The sequence below is a fragment of the Chelmon rostratus genome, chromosome 1 (genome assembly GCF_017976325.1).
Source record: "Chelmon rostratus isolate fCheRos1 chromosome 1, fCheRos1.pri, whole genome shotgun sequence".
In the NCBI taxonomy this organism is placed as follows: Eukaryota; Metazoa; Chordata; class Actinopteri; order Chaetodontiformes; family Chaetodontidae; genus Chelmon; species Chelmon rostratus.
The window spans coordinates 6,358,456-6,377,058 of record NC_055658.1 but is presented as its reverse complement, the minus strand read 5'-3'; the positions used below and the strand labels follow the sequence as shown (position 1 = coordinate 6,377,058).

Sequence of the window (18,603 nt, the reverse complement as noted above, 5' to 3'; positions counted from 1 at the left end):
CTCTGGGGACAACGAATATCTGTAAATGTCATGGCAATCCATTCAAAAGTCGGGACTTCAGTGGTGAACTGACCAACAGACAGACTGACACTGCAATCTATAGAGTCACTCCACCAGCGTGGCTGTTTGTTAGTTAGTTTGTGATTACAGTATGTGATTGGTTGGACTCTTTGACACTGAAAAATCAGAGATGATTTCTTTTTACAAATAGCTCAGCAGGTGACTCACACCAGTGTTTAGAACTGCCCTTTGTGCATGTCCATGCAGTTCTTCCAGACAAGGGAGTCTATTCTGGGACAGAACGTAGGGAGACAGTGTAACCTCAGGCTATGGTCACAGTGCTGTGCGCGTATCAGAGAGGAAATGCTCTGCTTCATTTAGTCCTATTATTCATTTATCTACAAAAACACCTGTGCTTACCAAAATAAACACAGTGTCTCTTTTGCCTGACTGACGCAGCGCCAGCTTTCCTGGAGGCGGAGATGCTACAAACGACACACCTCAAAGGGCTGGCTCATCGCACCAGGCGCTGCTAACATGCCTGTGAGCTCACTCCAAGTCTCTCTAAAATGGGGAAATTAGAATGTGAGGAACAGCAGTGAATGCAAGTGATGTGTTAATGAAGATGTGGGCTACATGTGGGCGCCGAGGGTTTAGCACTGGGATAAGTTCCTCTCTGATTTACTGAAGAAGGAAAGCATGAGGCAGTTGTTTAGATACTTGAAACAAAGGCCAAATCAATTCTGCTTTGTTTTGTCCTTAAATCCACACTATGCCAGCTTTTCTGCAAACTGAGCATTTCAAATGCTTGTCCAAGTGGCTAAATTTGTGTGGATGGGGAAACACTGTCATTGTGTTGTCAGTTTGACATGGCCAGAGTACTTTCACAAATCAGACGGGCCAACAGTCAGTCACCTAAGATATTATCTGTGATCTAATCACACAACATAAACGCTATTATTGACATATCTTTGTTTCTTCTGTGAGACAGCTGCACAAGTATGTAATACAGTTATTTGATCAAGAGTCTCATTCCATAAGGCCCTGAATATTCTGTAGCAGTGAATCAGGTTGTCTGTCTCATGGGGCGTTATTTATGACCCTGTTACTGTAGCAGCATGTCATATCATTCAATTTAACCCCAGACTACTGTGGGCTTGTACACGAGAGCTCCCCTTGGATTACTGAATAAACGGAACAGAAATATATGCTGAAAACTCACAGTTAACCGAGACAGACAGAGAGTAGGGAAGCAACAGTATGACTATTATTAATATTACTAGAGAAAGGAATTGCCTTTACTATTATTCAAAATTCCTGTGATAGTCTTCCTCATAGGGTGAATGTGTCTATCTGTGATAATGTCCCGATTACCAAAACAGCTATTAAAAATGTCTCACTCATCATTGTCATCCAAATGTTAACTTAATCCCTGTATAATCAATTCTTCTTCTTGGCCACTCTTGTTAGGTGGCAAATCTGTTCTCCCCCCCCTCACCACCACATTATTAGTCAGACAATCAGCAGCAGCCACTCCAACACAGAGCTAGTTTAATTGGATGCTGCACAGAGCATTACCATGCCCGTTGCCTAGCAATGGATCCTTATGCCAGTATTGCTGTCTTTGTGCGTGGTTTTTCTCAAAATGGCATGGATAATTACTTTGCAATTACTACCGTTTCCCCCTCAAACAAGTTCTTATCATGCTCCTGATAGCTTCCTGCCTGGTGGTGCTCTTTCTGAATTGACATGATGTGATATGGCCCCTGCAGGTTACCATGATCTTGTACTGGAGACAGATCTTATAGGGGCAAATACTCTGTATGTGCCATTCAAATGATAAGGACATCTCCTGTGGTCATTTAACTTTGAAGATTACAGAAGCTTTGAGGGCTGTTGAAGCACATCAGCCGTCCACTGTATATATCTGAACCGTCTGGCTGTCAAGCAAAGGCCGTTTTCCTGCTAATTAGTTGTCACTGTGGTGAGAAGTAACTAGAACAAAACAACTACATCTACAAAGCCAGCTCAACGCACGCTGTTCTTCGCTTTTGTGTTGCAAAGAGAACAATAAACTGCACACAACTGGCTATGAGACCAGCTAGAGGTCACTGGGCCAAAATGTTGAAGACATGGTTTGGTCTTACTGAAGAACATCCCAGCGTATCTGTGTGTCTTGTCTTATGTTATATTTTAGCCAATCCTTTCCTGTCTTGTCTTCCCTCACTTTCTGACACTGTGTATATATTACTGAAGTAAGAAAAAAAACTTCCTTAAAGAGACCTGAAATCCCTCAATGTGTGAGGACGGAGAGAAAATAACCAGGAAACAAAAGAGCATGAACACAAAGCTGTTATGAATGCGTTGCTGTTAGAAACACTGGCTGGAGGAGGATGATAGTAACAAAAGAGATTACGAGCCATATGCAGCATGTCGGAGCCAGTGTGGTTGGCTGGAGAGTCCAATAAGCGGCCTAAATGAGGCCTTGACACCGGCCAGGAAACAATTCCAGACTCTTTTTTTTTTTTTTTTTTTTTTTGCTGGCAGTGCTGATGTAGTGAGGTCAGCCAATACACTACCATGAGACTGTTTACAGCTATGACACTAGACTGAGATTGGAGTCGTGACACGGCCCTGAAATGGCCCTCATCCCCTGTGGACCAAACTAACAAAATACCTCGCTGAATTACTGTGCCGGTAGGTGAGAGAGGGGACACTTAGGGCGTCCCAACGTGAAAACCTTGTTCAAAATGATGATCGGCAAGGTGTCCTATTAAGACTGTGTCCATTTAACAGCATTCCCATTATAAAGATTGCTTATTAGTCTTATTCTCTAGTGCTACCTTGTGTTATTTCACTTTGTCCTGTGATCGACTGCTGATTAGTAGATCTGGTTAGGGTTCTTCCCTGTACAGTCATTTCATGCAAACATATTAAGATGGTCAACACTTAGACCTGTAATTCCCCATTAGCTAAAGGACCAAAAAAAGAGTAGTCTGAATTTTACACAGAAACTTTGTGCCCCACCGGTTTTCTATGTGAAGCAATGGACTGTAACATCGTGCGCAAGACAAATGTCCCCCCGGGGACAATGAAGTTTACTCTCCTCTACCAGTATCTGCCGTATCCTTTATGAGGCCTCTGTGCAATTCAAATGAGTTTTTTAAAAACTTTTTCATTTTCTCTTTTTTACCCAATTTGCATTTTCAAGTCTTTCACACTTGGTCCCCACAGTAACTCAACTCTGTGTGTCTTAATTAAGATGAATTAAGATTAATGTGCATTCATACCCTCATTTTATTCTCATTAATATTACACAATTTTAAGGAATATGACTCGCTATGAGCTCTGGCTTGAGGTGCCTCAAATAACTTTTGGCAAACAGTAACAAACAGGAAGGACTTGAAACACAGAGGGTTTCAAGTGAGAGGGTTTCCAGAGGGTTTCATAAATGCTAATACACATGATGAAAAAAGTATCCATGTTGAGAACAGTTACATAGTGATATATACAGGACTCTCCTTTTAAGCAAAATATACTGAGTGGCCAATTTATTACAGCAGCCATCCCTAGTAGCTACATTCAATGCAGTACAATACAACAGTTCTGCAGTGGGTGCAACCTTTGAGAAGCTCATCAAGTACGCTTGTAGTTGAGACTGAGACATTGACTAAAGTCTATATGGTCATTTGGAAGCTTTAGTTTGTGGTAAGGCTGAGTATTACACAGAGCGGCATTTCCTTTATTATTGCACAAACATTTATTAAGGCTGTCATCAAAATATTAGAAATCTTAGTAACTATGGCTAACACGTTCTTAATATCATGAAGACAATAAATACGTCAGTGGCAGCTGAAAGGCTTCCAGCTATAATTTCTCTTAGACAGGCTAACTGACACAACCCAGATTGTGCCTAAAACTCACTCTCTGCTTGCTTAAGCCACACTGCGATGCTCCAGCCGGTAACGCTTAGAAGAGCAGGTGGTCACAGCAGACAGTGTGCCAAAGACTCAGCCACCGCCTTGCTCATCCTCCACCCACCCTTCCTCTGCCCTTTATCTTTCCAACCATCCTTTTCTTTCAAAGCATTCATCCAACCACTTCTCCTCTCCGACTCAGCTTTATTTCGCCATCACTTCCTGCCTACTTTCCTCTCCTCTCCCTCGCTCCATCTGCGTGCCCCCACAGACAGCGGCAGCCGCAGAGTCTAACATCCACCAGATGTACAACACTGGTTAACCTCGTCACACACTGTTGTTCCTGCAGCACATTCGCTCCCAGAAAACTGAGCGCAGCTCAACACACTTAAGAAGTCACAAGGATTTGTATGATTGTTTTATGATGATGTCCTTGTGGGGTTGTGTGAGTGTGTGTACATATGGCTAGGGGAAAGGAAGTGAGAGGTGATTTACTCTGTGCAAAGCCTATCAAGAGAGTGAAACACAGGCTGACATGCAGGCCATCACTCTGACTGACTGATGAGTTGCAGCATAGTAAAAACCAATGATGCCCCAACATAATCCAATCTGTAGTAAAACCAAAACACCAAATATTGCCACCAGGATTTCATTAAGTTTATTGACTTTCTCGTAATCCCTAAACAGATTAAATATGAATTAAAATCTGCTCTGGCTGAACTGTGACAGCCCTGGGAATAAAAACCACACAACACAAAAAGATACCTGCAGTGAGTATGACATGACTAAATCCTCTGTGATTACCTTAAACACGAGGATTAGTTTCCAGAGGAAAAAAAATCCTCCCATAAGTCTAAGTGACAGCGCTACACTTGGTGGGCAGAGGGACAGGAGTGAGATGCTGTAAAACAAGAACGAGGTGATTTCTCCATTCACTGGTGAAGAAAATGGCTATTCCGCTCTCTCTTAGTCAACTTGAAAATTGGTGGCCTCTTGTCTGATTCCTTGAGTTTTCTCTGGAGAGAGAACGTACTTCAGGAAGCAATGCCTGTGAATTTCAAGTTTACAGCTACACCATTTGTGCATCCTCTGAGATTGTTGTTCCAAGAACAGAGGTCAGCATTGGTCTGGAGAGAATTTATAAAGCAGGGCCACAGCAGCATCTGAAAATATAGTAATCCTCTTCTGCACACAGGCTATTTAAGGCTCATCGTTTGCAGTTCTTACCGATTTTCACCAGAAAATACCCAGTTTTTGTAAAAGAAGATGAGCTCATGGATTTTATGTCTCCAGTTTCAACTAATTTCCAAGTTTTTAATCATCTGAATAGACACAAACATAAGCCAGTGTTATTAATTTGAGAAAAAACAATTAAATACTGAGCCCTATGTATAAGTTGTTGCATGTATATGTTTATTAGGATGGAGAAGAAGGGAGTGTTAAGCCATGACTTTGTGATGTACATTATAAACCAAACAGGATGCAGGCCATTAGGCCTTAATGTGCAGCCAGTGTTATGGGTAATGCTTTAGTCTCTACCGTACCTGCACTCGACTTCTATTTTTTCCACTAAAGCAGAAGAACAGAGGAGCAGAGGAACTAACCGCTGTATCGCTATATTTTATTTTCTCCAAGAAAAAAAGAGCTCATAAATGATTTGACAGTCTGCTCTCCACCACATCCTTCAGCTGAATCCTCCCATCGTCTGTTCCAGGAGAAGATGGAGCAGTGGGCTGGTTTGGGGTTAAAGGGCAGAGAAAAGACAGAGAGTGGGGCCAGCAAACGACCTGTCCTGAGGGATGCTCCAGCTCTGGGGAGCTGGTCTGGTGCCAGTCTCACTCACTCTCTACTGCATTCCATCCACCACCTTCCTACTGCTCCTACTCCATTTTATTCATTTCCGTTCCAAAGCCATTCCATGTAAACGTGATAGAAAATCAGCTTCACTTTTTCCATTATTGGACTGCACTTGCCTACCAAACATAAGCACATAAAAATGACTCTGTTGGTCCTGTTATCCAACACAATGTCACCTTTTCAATCACAGAGATCCAAAATGTTCTAGTTTGCAAAACACAATGAGGAACATAGAACCAAAGCCTTGCAGGTTCTTAAATATTCAGCTTATGGGAAGCATCAGGTTAAGAGTCATTAAGCTGTCAGAGTGGAAAAGAGCTATGCAACTGGTATGACTTATGTTCATTCAGAGTGTCCTCTTCTGTTGATTCTGCAATGTCTGATGCATGCCTATTAACTGTTATTTGGTGGGCCCACTATTTCCCAGTTGCTTCAGACAAAGGAGTATGCAGTACATGCATGTCCACCTAGCTATCATACTAGTATGTGAATACTGAGGCATGTGTATGATTACACCGCTGAGTCTGGATAGGGACACATTTCCATTTCAGAACCGATGGGCTACTATTGTTGTAGCCTTGTATGTTAGTATTGCATTGCAGATTACACTTGAGACTTCTTGGTGTATAGCTTTTCAGAGGAGACATGCATGATCAAAAATGCCAATTGCGCCAAAGGCATGTCAGTCCCTAGAGGGCCTCATGCAATTAAATGTGCAGAATTACACCACTTGTCAAAAACAGCCTCCCAGGGTGCAGATTCTCCAAAGGATTTGTCATTTCAGCACTGGTTGTTCTTTGGTCCATTTTAGTTTCTCAATTCAAACTCAGTTGCGTCTTGTTTTATACTGAGCATTCTGTTACACATTAATACACTTGATTGATAGGGAAACAGTAAAATCCCATTTTGGATGAATGAGCGATAATATAAAAGAAGGTGGTAGCGATTTAGGTCTCAGTTGTCATGAATCGACGGCACAATGTGTAGCCAAGAATGTGAGGTGCAAGGTTGTGTTCATTTACACATTCAGTGTTAGTATATACCTATACTATCTTAAACCGTATCCTTCAATTAAAGTGCAGAATAGCTTTTACAGTCACTTCATCATCCTGCTTCCCTTACAGAGAAAACTCTACACTAGTTTTAGCCCATCAGCTAAACAAAGAACTGAATCAAACCTTGATCACTCAGTTTAAACCTCCTATTTACCTGCTCCGATTACTTAATTTTCTTTCCACACAAACCAAAAGGCTGAACAGGTTATAGGAGCACATAGCTTACCCTCTGCACACCCTGCAGAGTGTGCTGTGCACTCTGAAAGCAGTTTGCATTTGTTTCTCATGCTTAAACATGACTGACTCACCAGCGGTGAAGTCCTTGTTGAGGTCAATGAAAGCGTTCGAGTGAGGGATGCGCATCTTGACAGGTGAACTCAGTGCATTCTGACACACAGGAACCCTAAAGGCCAGAGAAACCACAGGCAACAGCGGAAGTTTAAAGCTCTGCATTTTAGAAAGTAATTCAAGGTATGAGCGCATCGGTAAAAAACAGGGGAATTCTAAGAGAGTTTGAGAATGATTACTTTACCTGTTTGTGAGATAGCAGACTTCGGTGGAGTTGGTGACTCCAAAAATGTCTGGGATCATGTCACCATTGAAACTGTGGGAAGATATTTTTCACTGAAATCAAATCACTTTATTAAAGTTTACACTGACATAACAGCTTATTAGGTACATACTAACCCATACACATACCAACTAAAACTACAGCCCTTTGATAAATGCTCTCTGATCACGTTCAGCATTTGTTGACACTCTTAAGGTGGTGTAGGTAATTTCTGAGGCCATAGTCAGTGTTGGAGTATACTGGACTGAAGTCAAACCTGACTTGACTTGAACAACATCGCAAAAACCAAAGTAGAGTTCATGTTGACACCATTCAGATTGATACTTACTCCATAACAAGGGGCTGATCTGCAAAGGTCTTGTTCAGCATGAGCCACCCACTCATATCTGTGGAAAATGAAGGGTTAATGTTTGGTCTCACAAAAACACAGCATAGACAATCAGGCTATCAGATTTAAGTTGGTTCAAGTGTCAACAGGTCTGAACAAAGGTCAAGCAAATATTCAGTTGGGGACTAAGCATATTTAATAACAGCTTTCTTTTCTTTTTTCTTAAATGGAAACATACAAACGGTACAGATTAGATATCATATTTCACATAAAAACCCAGCTGATACGTTTCTGCTCATTACTTCAGATTATTATTACCAGTACTATTTTTGTCTTGGTATATGTTTTAATCACATGTTGTCTGCTCACAGACATAAATATCATAATAAACGATTTCTTATTTCCTTTGAAGTTGTAACTGTAATGAAGGGTCACCCAAAGAAAAACAGTACTTTTATCTTCTAGGAGCAGCACACATGATTTGACATCACTGTGATGCTGTTGAAAGTCCAATTTAAGCGACTGAAATCACTGCTGCCTTACTTTTGGGAACCAACGATATATCACTGTACACTATAGTAACATATTATATATATATATATTAAAGTACAGAAAATCATCGCTCAGTTGTCAAGTAAATGTTCACCATTGTGGACTAATTGATATTAGGCATTTTTCACAGCACACATTCTGACTTGTCATAGTACGAAAGGTAGGAAAAACAAATGTTTACGAGTAACAATAACAATGGCTTAGTTCTATTCAAGTTTTCCAATAAGCCATGACTGTGAGCCAGTGTGTATTGTACTAGCACCCTGGAATTCAGCCATTATTAAGCTGATTATTTACACCTGTGCTTTCCCCAATGTGACATGTCAAAGCCATCTGTGGAAAAGGCTTATAGGAAGTAAAAGGCACAAGGTGCTCGTGCTGTGCTGACAGTGCATTTGACAGCAAGGCAGGCTTCTTAGACTTGACAGACATGTTGTTTAATGAGCATCACCAGATTTTCTTTTGTTCACTGTGAAAAAGTCTGTGTAAATTACACTTCAAATGTGGTCCTGTCTTTGTCCCTCCAAAATGAATCAGATACATATACCGTCTTACAACAGAAATGATCTCCTGTCATTGCCATGGCTCCACTCCAGCAACTTCAGCAATGCAATGTAGCAATTAGTGATATTATAGTTGCACCTGTCCTTGACAGAGTCATAACGTCTGCTGTTAAAAAATGTCTACTCAACTTTATCTTAATGCACATTTTCCCAGTGATCAGCCTCAGATTGCAAACCAGTGATTTGGTCACCCACCACCAGCATCCACTCACTGTTAGAACTGTACCTAGTGTCTGGTTGTGGCCCCAAAAGATGAAAACAGTTGCCATCTTGGAGTTGGAGAGCTGAGCTGTAAGAAGGACATCCATCTGCGAGTCTCCATCATAGTCTCCAGGAACCACACTGGTGATGATGGTGTCCCTGAACAGGAAGATGAGCCATTAAAATGAGAGCCAATGACATGGTGCTCCCGCTTTCTTTAAATGTAGCTCTTCCCCCCTGCAGAGTAAACATGACCACCCTGAAGCCCGAGTCACTTACTCTGCACCGACCAACATGACGACACGCATGTTCGATAGAAAAACGAAAACATCACTGACAGTCACACATACCTTGGAAAAGTATCCTTGGTGATGTGAATTTTGGGTTTGAAGTAAGGTGTTTTCGAGTCAGCCAAGAATATCACCACTTCAGATTCTGGAAACAGAAGTCATCGTAGAATCATTAACATCTATGATCCACGACAAATGTTCAGTGGTGATAAGTGATAAAGCAAAGGATGTGAAAACACAGAACCATGTTAACACACAGCAGGCAAACCATTAACGCTATGGAATTACTGTAGTGAATTTCACTCAAGGTACAATTTTATCCACCATTATCATCAGAAACCTAAAATAAAACTTAACAGTGGATATTTTTCATACATTATACACTATTTACTGCAGCGGTTAGTGCGCTAACACGACAAAGCAGAGATGAATTAGCATACGCTCTCTTATGATGAAGATGTCTGTCTGTTTGTCCGCGTAAAAATCTCCAAACGCTGCCACCGTCCCATAGTTTTCGGCACCGAAAAGGTCGGCGGTAACATCCTGAAGAGCAAATGTGTTGTACTGCCCCACAAAAAATAACAAAAATGCCAGAGTATTGAATTTAAGTATCCACATCCTTATGCTAGTGCAGCTCCTCATAACAACACCAACTACAATACGGCATACAGCTCTACGGCAGAGTGATATAGCAGCTTCTGTTGATTAAATGGCGCATTACATTACGTGTCAATTTTTAATTTAGACCTCTTCTCTGATATTTTTCATTATATGAGAGCGGTGTGGAGGAAAATCATTAAAAAACGGGTAAACAATGCGATATTACAGTTTCCTCGTTTACGCCAGTGTCGTGCTTCCGGGTAGTTTGACAGTTGACAGCTGTATCAAGTTACAAATAGTTAGCAAGGGCTAAACCGGAAGTGAACGAATCTTACCTTCAGAATAAATGCCTAAATCCTTGAAAGTACGTAAAGTGAACATATCATAACGAATATAAGACGTAATCCTCAATATGATTTGACGTAAATATTTTGTACAATTGTCTATTAAAACGCAAAATCAACCTTTTACATTTGTGTTGATCACAACGATGGCTGATTGGGAGCCTGAAAGCCCCTACTTTATTTTGAAGGACACCAACGGATATCTTTGAACTTAAAAGCACTTTTGACTCTATAAACATGGCGAGCCTGGCAGATGTCGGCTGGAAACTCCTGGAATTCAAAGCCCGATCAAAAAGATCAGGTCTGACTTATTGCTTTGCATGACATCGTATAGTGTGACTCGCCCGATTGTTTCTGTCGTGCTGGTGCTTGTGTGAGACTGTTTGTTAAGCCACTGAACACGGGTTAAATCATACTTGATCTGCCCATGTCATTTGTCCACTGCAGTGACGGTACAAGCATGAAAGGTCAGAGGTGTAAATGTGCAGCTCTTCGGGGCTATTTTAGGAGCTTCTCACCAGGTCTCCTTTCGCTGTTGCATCTCACCCATAATTAACTGAACTGTTTGCGCTTCACGAAGTGTGAACAGAGGACCTGTGGAAGCTGGCAGCCTCGCACTTGTACGAAATGATCCTATTATAAAACTTTCAGAGTTGCTCTGCAACGTAAGGATAAATACATCACAATAACTGGACTAGGAACAGTGATAGAGCTGAGAAAACATCATATATCACGATGGTCTTTCTAAACACTCTCTCTGGGGTAACAGACACAATGCACATAAGAGTGATATTGTAAAAGTCAGCTATTCTGCCTGTAATTTTTAAGGTTGTGGAATTTTTTATTTATTTCTTTATTATTATTATTTTTTGGTAAGTGATTTAATCTAGTAATGTAGACATAATAATGACCGTCTTCTAGTTTAGTTTGTTATTCTGCTAAAGTCTTTCTCATAATTACATCACCATCATATCATAATTCATCATGACTCTATATCTTTCAAGGGTTAAAATAACTTGCATCCCTAAGCAAACCAAATCACAATCATCACCACCCAAGGTGTAATTCATTGTTGATTCATGCATGTCTAACTCGAATCTAACTCTGTGCTACTAACTCCTTCCTGTGAATTGCTGTAGATTTGTGATTTAGCTGAGAGAGACGATTGGCCTTTATTTCACCTTTTGAGAATGGCCGGTTCAGTGGCTGCAGTTGCCCGGCCTCATCGGAAAATTCACAGACTCGGTAAGTAGTAGCAGCGCATCCGAGGAAGACAGTGCAGTCAGCCACACACAGAAGACCAGAGAGGACACGGGTAGAGATCACTGGACAGCTAATTTGTAATGTGGATACGATCAGCTTTTCACAGTCACAACACAATTATTTCATGATCACAGGAAAACATGCTCACTCCATATGTTGTTTGCTGGAAATCACAAACAGGCTTATTATTTAGTAATTTTCTCGTCGTTTCGAAACAAAGACATCGTGAAGTGGACAGATGGATTTTGAGGTATTGTTTCATGTTGCTTGCTTCATTTCCTGATTAGGAGGCTAAATTATTATTAGTATTTGTGATAATGAGAAAACAAAACATGGATCTTTTTGTTCCTCCACAGTTCACATAAAGCAGAAGTGACACAAAGTAAATGTAAAGTATGAATAGAGTTATATAGTGCACCACATATTTAATAGTGTTAGCATCACTGAAGTTAATCATGAGAATGTTTAAAACTGGCCAAACAATGACTGCCCACATTTGTCTGATCTCGTGTGAGAAATTAAAATTGGAATATTGGACTTCCTCTATGCTCTTTTAAAGTGTTATCTTTAAAAGAGATGGATTGGCTTTGTCCCCTGCAACTTTTAAGATGATGGAAATTATGCTAATTTCAGCCAGAATGTGAATTTTTCAGTACCTGTGGTATTGACCCAAGGTCGAACCTATTAAAATGCAAATCTCAGCAAAGTGAAAAGTGTCTGAAAATAGAGAAAGTCGAACAGATAGGGGTTTCCCTCAAACTCCGGCTCTCTCTCAGCTCAGAGGAAAATGTGAGAGAAAATGTGGTGGCGAGCCACAAAACCATTTGAATTTTTAGCTCCCGGCCTGAATATTGTTTTGTGTGCTGAGCCCTTTGTTATGCTGTGTGTTGCAGTGAAAAACAGAATATACCAATGTCGTGCATCTATTTTTTTCCTGCTTCTTATTTTCTGTTCTGTTAATTGGATATAAGAAAATTTGATGACCTTTTTTCATCTACACACTAGAATATATGAAGCAAGGCTAGTGTCTCCAGATTGAAAAAAAAACTGAAGACTGTAACTCTAAGACAGGCATGTCCAAACTATTCCATAAAGGGCCGTGTGGCTGCAGGTTTTCGTTCCAACCAAGGAGGAGCACACCAGGCCAACCAATCAACATCAAGGGATCCCTTAGTTATCAGCTGAAAAGGGAGATCAGCTGATTAAATGAGTCCAGCCTGGTGCGCTCCTCCTTGGTTGGAACGAAAACCTGCAGCCACACGGCCCTTTATGGAATAGTTTGGACATGGCTGCTCTAAGATAAACACCATGACCCTTTTACCTTTGTCCAGTTTGTGCAGTAAGGAATCATTTTAATGTGGGAGCAGACAGGATTGAGACCCATTTTAAAGCAATTTTCAAGGATTCGTCAAACATCAAGGCATTAAATTTGAAAAAAAGAAAAGTTATAGGTCCATGTGGAACACTAGTAAAGTTGGAGTGTAACACGTGTTCTTCCTCAGGTTCCATCTATGAACCCCTCAAGCTGTCCATCCTCCAGCGTGAGGATGAGCCCCTATGGGAGAAGCTGGACCGCTACTACAATGCTGGTAAGTACGCATTTTGACTACTCACAACCTGTCAGTAGTATGAAGCAGGGTCACCTAAGAGTTCGAGCTGTAGGTATATATATATATACTACAAAGCTATCAGAAACAAATGGCACTGCTGTGAACCACTAAACGGGCAGTTTTACCGAGTGCAGTATGTCTGATTGAAGACTTTCTGGTTGGACAGAACAGCTGTCCCTGATACTGTGTTCCAGGAATCGATAATTTTTCTCTGCGAAAGCACATTGCCCACGCAAAGCATTACCACATTGTTGAGCTAATGTATGCGACTGTAAAGGCTGCACTTATTTTGTCATTGCCAATATCCTCAAATTGCAGCCCTGGTTGTAGTGTTTTTGCACATATACAGCATTGTGTGGAGAGAAATTGTTCTCAGCTGGCAAGATAAAAGAGAGGCCTAATGAGGGTCCCTGTGTGTTACAAATGTAAAAACATTTAGCCAGCTTGCACTGACCCAAATTTAATTCCACTTAAAGGTGTCCTGGCTTGGCTTGGCACTGCACTGAGCTGAGCTCAGCTGGTAGTATCTGTGAGTGGGAAGCCAGTGAGGGATCATGCAAGAGCTGCTGAACTAGATAATCTTCCAGGTTGGTCAGGGTTTTTTTCAAAAAGGACTAGAGGGTGGAGACACCATGAATCTTTGTCCGCCTTCAGTCAGGGTCACACCAGATACTGACGGAGAAGATCCCACCATGACATGTCATCAAGTCATGGTACAAAGTCAGACCCAGGAGCTGGCTGCACCAACCAAAGGTTCACTAAAAAATCACTAGTTACTAAGGACCAAAGAAGGACACAAACGCGGTGATGGATTTCTGAATAGCTGCTGCACCCCAGGGCAGGTGATGCTCTGGCATGTGTAATCAGTACAGGAGTCTTCAGCCTCGCCGCAGGAGAGATAAATACACATTAGTCCTGATTACTAAATTACCTGCAGCTGTGACTGCGGCGCCCTGCCAGCCAGTGCTACCTCCCAGAGCACACGGCTAAATGTATCGCATCCTCGATTTCAGACTTCCCTCAGATCGGCCCTTTGGATGGAAACAAACTGAAACCAGCTTTGCTGTAGAAGTGACGATTCCATTCCTAAAAAAGTGAAATTGGAATGAAGTATTGCTGTCATGCTGTAAATCCCTGTGCGAGTGGACCATTAGCCTGGCAGAAGGGTAAACACTAAATCTGAAATCTGTTTGTTCAGTGATAGACCTTTCTGGTGGCAGGGGCTTTGACTCTTCGTTTCATAAAAGTCACACGTTCAACTGATAGCATTAATAATGGTTCTGTTCCACCTCTGTGTGCCAGTAAGTCATGCCAGTGAGCCATCATGCACAATAGCAAGGCCCTGGCACCGCCGCACCTAAACTGAATGCAGCCGTTATTAATCACGTTCGTCACGCCTGTGTTTGACAAGTCAAAATGTCTGCTGTGAGAATGGTCTGTGTCCACACCAGATTAAGCAGTTTGCAAGCCTCGGTTAGATTCGATGTGGCTGGAGGAAAAGAGGAAGTAGGTCATCAGAGACGTGGACCAAAAGGCACAGTAAGACAAGACAGCCCATAAGTTCACATTAATTAAAAGTAGGTGTTGGAGTATTGGGAAGTAATATGAATGTAAGTATGGAAGATAAGTGTGTCTGCTGTGTTTGTTTTGCCTTATAACAACAAACTATATTCACCCTCCTTTCCCCCCCAGTAAAATCAATACAAGTAGAGCCAGAGAGCAGCAGAGGGGATAGGCCAAACTCACCACTCCGCCTGAGCAGATAGAGTTGAGTTCAGCGTGCAGAAGGCAGGATCATGTGTTGCCTCAGGCCGTGTGTGGCTGTTAATGCGGCTCAGGATGCTGTCCCCAAGGATCAATGGTGATTTTGCCACTGTGGACATAAGCTTGGCTTTTCTCACGGACTTCTTGTCGAAGTAACAAAAATGTAGCATACAACAGAGAGATCTTGGCATGCTCTTTGGAGGAATTTTTGAGCTTTTAGTGCATTAAAATGCTTTGCCATTACTCTTCCTACAGAGGCAAATTATATCATAAATCATACGTTTCTGATGAGCCGTGTTTGTCTGGATTGCCCGCGGCTCTGCGCTGTATGATGGTGTAGAAATCTGTAAAACTTTGCATCATTAATAATTCCTGGTATGCAGTACTGTAAAAAGACACATGCAGTCACACGTGTCATGGCTGTTTGGAGCTTGCCAGAGCTTCTGTGCCGATGACATTTAAAATCAAAATACAGGGAGCATGGCTTTCTCCTTGCAGTGACCTTGAACTATTTAAAGGTACCTAAACTGGCATCTTTCCAGCTTGAATTTGACATAAGTACACCTGAAGCTGCCCTCAAACTAGACTCCAGGGTCCTGCAGCATTTTATAGTGGAACCATTCTCTGCGGGCCCCTCCCTAAATCCACGGCTCTTCACTCTAGTGTCTTCGTGGGCCCTGCTCACATGAGGATCCTGTATACCTCATCCCCTTTTCCCCCACAGTTCATCACCCCTGGCCCTGCCCCCCTCAAAAGAAAGAGCACCTCCACAAACATCAGAGGAAATCGTGTAGAGCAACACGTCCCAACGAATGAAGTTGAGTTGAAGTTAAAGTTTGATATTTGACTTGTAGCTTCGTGTTGTTTGCGTCGGTGCCTGTGATGAGGCAGAGAGTTATTTTAACGAAGAGCTCCGGCAGATGATGTGTATGAAGGTGCCATGGCTAGATCACTCACACGACCTGTAACCGAGACTTGTCTCAGTCTAAAAAATATTACATTTCTTCCTTCCCTCAGTATTTGCAGTGTTTCCCAAATACAATATAGCCACTTTTATATTGAGGAAAACCTTTGTATGCTGACTGCTGCTTATGATATTAAAGTCACGGTATCTGTCACACATCAAAAATAATGCCAGGCTGATGTGAATTTCATGAGGCCTGTGAATAGTGGAAAAACAAAGTTTATTGAGACAGACAGACAAATCACAGCTTTGGGTCAGGATTTGGCTCAGGCAGTGGATTTAGTGAAGACTGTCTAAACATCAGCTTTTTCCAGCGGGAAGCTCTTCTGTTTTCCTGCGTCTTGTTGTTTCATCCTCCGCTCTGAAGCGAGGAAAGCGGAGGGTGTTGCCTCTCACCCAGGTGTGGATCGGGGGGATTGTTAACACGTGGAAGCGTCTGGTCTCGGCCGGATGCGCCGTTTTCTCCCATGAACACGCCTCTGGCAGATATGACAAAGCCTGTGCTTTTGCGTGCGTGTGCTCCTCTGTCGGTTTGTGTGCGTGCTGTGATTGCTGGGTATTCATTAGGCTGCATGTGTACGCATGTTTAGAAAATGACAGAAGACAATGAGCAGAGCTCGGCATGCAACAGGTGTGGCTCTCAGTTGGAACTGATTTGCTGCTATCAGTGAGCGCAGCGTAGCCTCCAGCATCGGCCCATAGATTTACAGAGAAAAGCCCCCGCCAGATTGCAGTATGTCGAAAACGCGGCGTTGAACATTGGGCCTGTTTAATTGGCGTGTTGGGGTGGCGGCTGGAAGCGCTTGTCCAATTCTAGCAGGGAACAAAGCCAACATTGTTATCGGCGGCACCCAGACCTGCCTGCCAATATACCTGCTTTCTTTCAGTCTCAGGCAGGAGAGGGGATGGAGAGGGGTGAGGTTGGGGTGACAGTGACAAATCAAACCAGTTACATTTTCCCTCTTTTCTCTTTCTTCGCTGTTTCTTTGCAAAGCCGCCCCCAGCGGTCTAAAACTTGTGATGCCGTCGTGATAGGGGACTTGTTTTCCGTTATCAAGAACGAGGGACCTTTCCCTCAATCTCTGATAGTTCATCACTCCGTCATCTCTCTCCTTCTCCCCCTCTTCTCTCATTCCCTCTCTTCTCCGTGGTTTCTTATTTATGTGGCGATGTGGCCACACTCCATCGACTCAGCTTCCTGCTAATACTGGAAGCAGAAGGCACAGTCGCTCCGTCGTCTGGCTTCCACCGATTAAGGAGAGGAGAAAACACTTTTCTTTTCTTCTCTTTTTTTATGGTCATTATGAGCTTGTTGCAAGAACATAAGGGCTGATTTTCTTCACTTCTGTTTTCTTTCCTTGTGTTTCTTTTGATTGATCTTATTTTTTAACTGCGCTGCCCTTCCTCATCTTTTGCAGTGTTGAGCCTGTTCAGGCCGAGTCAAATGAGTCCGTTATTTCATTGACTTATTCCTCCCACACTGACCACTGCCACCAGGCTTTACAGTACACGGTACTGTAAAGCCTTAAACAGTTAATAATAAAATAAGAGAATGAAAGTTGCTTTACCTGTTTCATTCTTTTAGTAAGTGTAAACTTACTGTGAATCTCCTAATAGTCATGGATTTTGTCTCCGATAAAGTAACAACATTAAAATAACAATACAAACTGTTACCATAGTAACCAGTAAAGACAGAAGTATTTGATTTAATAAGCTTTACATTTTCTTCAATAAAGAAATCCAGTCATTTTAACCTGCAACAGGCAGCATGCACCACCAGACTTCATTGACTCCATCCTCTCCTTGTGCAGTTCTTGTGATGCAGCATGACTTGGTTACCTGAGATTGACGGAAAAAAAAAGCACATCAGCATTTTTAGCTCTTCTCTTACATTAACGACATGGCTTTGTTAGCTGCCTCTACTCTGTCATCGTTTTTGTGGGTTGTTGTAGCCATTGCATGAGTTTTTCATTCAATAGTAACTCATGTCACAGATGTCATATTGCAGGAAGCATTACGACAGCATCAGGAAGAGTGGGCACAAGTTATTGTTAACACTGGTTTGAGTGTGTTTCCATTTCTCCTGTAGCATTCACTGTGCCACCGAACAGATATCATCTTACTCCTTGTAGCTTTCCTCTCTCTATTTTCTTCTCTTTTCAATCTATCTCTCTGTATTTTTTTCCTTCTCATCATCTCCTCTCATTTTCTCCACTCTGTCGGTGCAGGGAAATGGCCCATTGTGAAAGAGCAGACTGTGTGCGTCTGAGACATTAGCTGCTGATTTAGTGGGACATTAGCTTGATGGATGGCTAGGCAGAAAACTCCCAACAACAGTTGATTTGCATCCAGAGAAACTTGCAGTCAGAGCCTGAACAACGTTCCACACTCTCATCTTTTATGTTCTGCGTCTAATGATGACATTCCACAGCAGAAGAAGAAACCTTGAGTCCTTCACGCTTCCCAGCTGAGCGGTATCAGAGCGCCTCAACTCAAGTTATCCTGGTCTGTTTTTTTGTGAATACATTCGACGTAAATACATTTTGTTCGACCTATGCATTGCATTGTTCGACCAATGAGCAGACATGCATACTTATCATCACTTCCTTTTTTATTTACTTCATCAAGGCCTGCCATGTATCATCATGGTTCTCTTTGGTGAAATGATGTTATCCAGTGATGGGCAATGTTTGCACAGTGGTCAGCTCATCGATGATATAAAGC

The 18,603-nt window shown here is 42.1% G+C and overlaps 2 protein-coding genes across 5 annotated transcripts in view; one reads left to right on the top strand and one right to left on the bottom strand.

Annotated features, from left to right (window-relative positions):
* Nucleotides 1-10,185, bottom strand: part of itfg1 (integrin alpha FG-GAP repeat containing 1) — a 155,686-nt gene extending 145,501 nt beyond the window's left edge. The window contains exons 1-6 of the mRNA XM_041941921.1: nt 9,775-10,185; nt 9,395-9,479; nt 9,070-9,203; nt 7,729-7,786; nt 7,362-7,433; nt 7,138-7,232 (exon numbers count right to left, since the gene is read on the bottom strand). Coding sequence (XP_041797855.1) covers nt 7,138-7,232; nt 7,362-7,433; nt 7,729-7,786; nt 9,070-9,203; nt 9,395-9,479; nt 9,775-9,976 — 646 coding nt within the window. The 5' untranslated portion in view covers nt 9,977-10,185. The remainder of the gene's footprint in view (nt 1-7,137; nt 7,233-7,361; nt 7,434-7,728; nt 7,787-9,069; nt 9,204-9,394; nt 9,480-9,774) is intronic.
* A 320-nt stretch (nt 10,186-10,505) lies between these two features.
* Nucleotides 10,506-18,603, top strand: part of phkb (phosphorylase kinase, beta) — a 91,163-nt gene continuing 83,065 nt past the window's right edge. For 2 of the 4 annotated variants that reach the window (XM_041959164.1, XM_041959085.1), the window contains exons 1-3: nt 10,524-10,579; nt 11,418-11,523; nt 13,044-13,130. In XM_041959164.1, coding sequence (XP_041815098.1) covers nt 10,532-10,579; nt 11,418-11,523; nt 13,044-13,130 — 241 coding nt within the window. In that variant the 5' untranslated portion in view covers nt 10,524-10,531. Of the gene's footprint in view, nt 10,580-11,417; nt 11,524-13,043; nt 13,131-18,603 lie in introns of all 4 variants that reach the window. The other 2 variants (XM_041959323.1, XM_041959244.1) reach the window with 1 other exon arrangement.